Source organism: Sinocyclocheilus grahami, unplaced genomic scaffold (genome assembly GCF_001515645.1).
Source record: "Sinocyclocheilus grahami isolate Dianchi unplaced genomic scaffold, SAMN03320097.WGS_v1.1 scaffold42.1, whole genome shotgun sequence".
Taxonomy (NCBI): domain Eukaryota; kingdom Metazoa; phylum Chordata; class Actinopteri; order Cypriniformes; family Cyprinidae; genus Sinocyclocheilus; species Sinocyclocheilus grahami.
In genome coordinates, this window is record NW_015505221.1 from 1299390 (window position 1) to 1302670 (window position 3281).

The 3281-nt window shown below is 38.2% G+C and overlaps 1 protein-coding gene across 1 annotated transcript in view; it reads left to right on the forward strand.

Moving 5' to 3' along the window:
- The first annotated feature begins 598 nt into the window (after positions 1-598).
- The window catches only part of LOC107582235 (large proline-rich protein BAG6-like), a 22455-nt gene continuing 19772 nt past the window's right edge, over positions 599-3281 (forward strand). Inside the window, exons 1-5 of the mRNA XM_016267994.1 lie at positions 599-807; positions 1265-1363; positions 1546-1663; positions 1878-2122; positions 2202-2273. Coding sequence (XP_016123480.1) covers positions 1280-1363; positions 1546-1663; positions 1878-2122; positions 2202-2273 — 519 coding nt within the window. The 5' untranslated portion in view covers positions 599-807; positions 1265-1279. The remainder of the gene's footprint in view (positions 808-1264; positions 1364-1545; positions 1664-1877; positions 2123-2201; positions 2274-3281) is intronic.

Consider the following 3281-nt stretch of genomic DNA (forward strand, 5'->3'; position numbering starts at 1 on the left):
GGGGAACAGTCGCGTGAAAGACACAGTGATGAAGCTGGTATGTGTTTGCAGTACACAAGCCACGGTTAAGACAGCTGACTCCACTGTGATGTGACCCCCCCACCCCCCCTCTCTCTCTCTCGCTCTCTTTCTGCACGCACACACACACAATGCGCAAACCTCCGCATTTGAACAGTCAATAGCAAATACTTAAACTAATAACAAAACAATAGCTGATTCAGAAGTGCCAGATTGTCATAGCAAAGTCAGAATTACCATTGATACAGTGAAACCTATGCAGTGTTTTATTCATACACTTTATTTTTAAGTTTATTTATTTGTTCTATTGTGTTTGTAATTTGCTGCTTTTTCTTTTTATAATAAAAATTAAATAAAAAAAATAGCTATATCGAGATATATATCAAATCTCATGATAGCATAGTCCAGCTCTAGGCCTTGTGTGTGCTGTCTGTGTAAACAAGTGTAAAAATGCTATTTTATTATTCCACAAATATTTATTATTATTACTTTTAATATTGAATTAAATAATACCTCACATGCCAAACTGCTAATTTATTCATTTCAAACATGCAGTTCTTTACAGCGGAGTTTCTGAGAACGCCGTGACGTCATCGCACACTTCCTTGAGCTTGTAGCGCAACACCGGCTAGCATGATAGCGCGGTGCTTTTAGCTTCGCTACTTCAGTGTATTAACTAGTCGGTTTTACACAAACAAGCACAAATTACAGCCATACTGTTAGTAAACTCAGAAAGTATAGCGTATATGCAAAACAGCGAATTTCAACCAGGAATAACCGCGACTCGAGGTAGGACAAACATAGGAGAGCTAACATGTTCGCACAGCTCGAGCGCACTTTAATTCGTCTCTTACCTACTCATTTTTTAGTTTATCAATGATAATCAGGCGAAATGCGTGAATAAGTAATGTATTTTTAATAAATGGACATATGCTATCTTAAAAACGCCACATAAACGCTTGTTTGATGGTTATTTAGCAGCAAGTGACTGTTAGCAGGTTGTTTGTAGCAGGTGTCCTGGACTTTTTCTGTTTTTGTAGTTTATCTGAAAGCATATGTTTCTAGAATATGCTTCTAGTAAATTAAGAAACTTCTGGAAAGGTGGGGTGTACATGACAGTTGGGTATCAGTTGTGGCCTGTGTGTGATGTAACACAGTTTAGGATTGTATGTGTTCAGTGGTAGGCAGCAGATTATTATTATTATTATTTATTTTTACTTTCTGCCTACATATCATTGCTTTCTAGCGTAATACAGACAGTATGGAAGAACAACCAAACAATAACATAGAGGTGACTGTGAAAACTCTGGACTCCCTGAGCAGGAGTTACACAGTTCAGGCACAGGTAAGCTGGAATTTTTTCTTTCTTATTATTCACATTGTCACATGTCCTTTATAATGATGAGTTAGCATTCTGCATTTAACCACAATTTAAGGCGAAGAAGAAGTCATGTGACCGCAGGTAAAGACAGAAATCCACTGTCTGCCAGTTGTCTTTTGAATTGACATCATCTCGTTTCGCTGTAGATGACTGTGAAAGAGTTCAAGGAGCACATATCACCCTCTGTTGGAATTCCTGTTGACAAACAAAGACTCATTTACCAGGGCAGAGTACTTCAAGATGAGAAAACCCTAACAGAGTACAGTGAGTTGATTTGCATAAAAGCAGCAGTTTATAAATCCTTCGAGGGAACTCCATTGACGTTGTACATACAATTCCATAGAAAGCAAATTCAGTTGAAAAAGTGTAGCAAAACTACACATTTATTTATACATTTTAGCATGTGCTTTTGAATAATATCCCCTTTGCAGTCTTGTGACTTTTCTGTACTTGTCCCTGTTCATCCATCTCTGTCTAGACGTGGACGGAAAAGTAATTCACCTGGTAGAGCGGGCCCCACCGCAGACCAACCAACAGGGCTCCGACTCGGGTGGCGTTCCAGGGTCCTCTGGGGCGACACAGGGAGGAAATCAGAACCCAAACTCAACCAGTAGCTCTCAAGGGACCCCTCTTGGGCCTACGCATGACCGCAACGCTAACAGCTATGTTATGTTGGGTACTTTTAATGTTCCGGTTAACATTATGGATCCTCAGCAAGTTCAGGTGGAGATTTTTTTATACTCCGTATCACTTGTATAGTTTGATATTGGTACTTTTTGCTTAATGTATTCTTTTTTCTTAGATGTCCATTCAGCAGATGATGACAGGCCTGGGAGACAGTGCAAGAAATCCACGTGTCAGTACCAGCACGGGGGTGAGGACCATTGTGAACTAAAGAGAGCTCTTTTGTAGTGGGGGAAATTGCATGCAAAATTAAGCAAATTCATGTTTTTGTTCAACAAGGATGCGTTAAATTGATCAAAAGTGAGGGTGAAAACATTTAGTGTTAAAGAGAGTTCTATTTCAGAGAAATGTTGTTCTTTTGCATTTTAAGTTCTTCAGATATTCCTGAAAAAATAAATGCATCAAGGTTTCCACAAAAATATTAAGCAGCAGAACAGTTTTCAATGTTGGTAATAATGAGAAATGTAGCAAACGAGCACCAAACCAGCATATTAGAATGATTTCTGAAGGATCATGTGACACTGAAGACTGGAGTAATGATGCTGAAAATTCAGCTTTGCATCAGAGAAATTAATATCATGTTAAAATATATTAAAATAGATTTTTTTAAAAATTTTATATTTCATAATATTGAGCATAAGAGACTTACATAGAACAAGCATATATATATATATATATATATATATGTATGTGTGTATGTATATATCTCTCTCTCTATATATATATATATACACTGAACAAAATTATAAACGCAACACTTTTGTTTTTGCCCCCATTTTTCATGAGCTGAACTCAAAGATCTAAGACATTTTCTATGTACACAAAAGGCCTATTTCTCTCAAATATTGTTCACAAATCTGTCTAAATCTGTGTTAGTGAGCACTTCTCCTTTGCCGAGATAATCCATCCACCTCACAGGTGTGGCATATCAAGATGCTGATTAGACAGCATGATTATACGCTTATCCAGAGCATCCCAACCATGCTCAATGCGTGACATGTCCGGTGAGTATGCTGGCCATGTAAGAACTGGAATGTTTTCAGCTTCCAGGAATTGTGTACAGATCCTTGCAACATGGGGCTGTGCATTATCATGCTGCAACATGAGGTGATGGTCGTGGATGAATGGCACAACAATGGGCCTCAGGATCTCGTCACGATATCTCTGTGCATTCAAAATGCCATCAATAAAATGCACC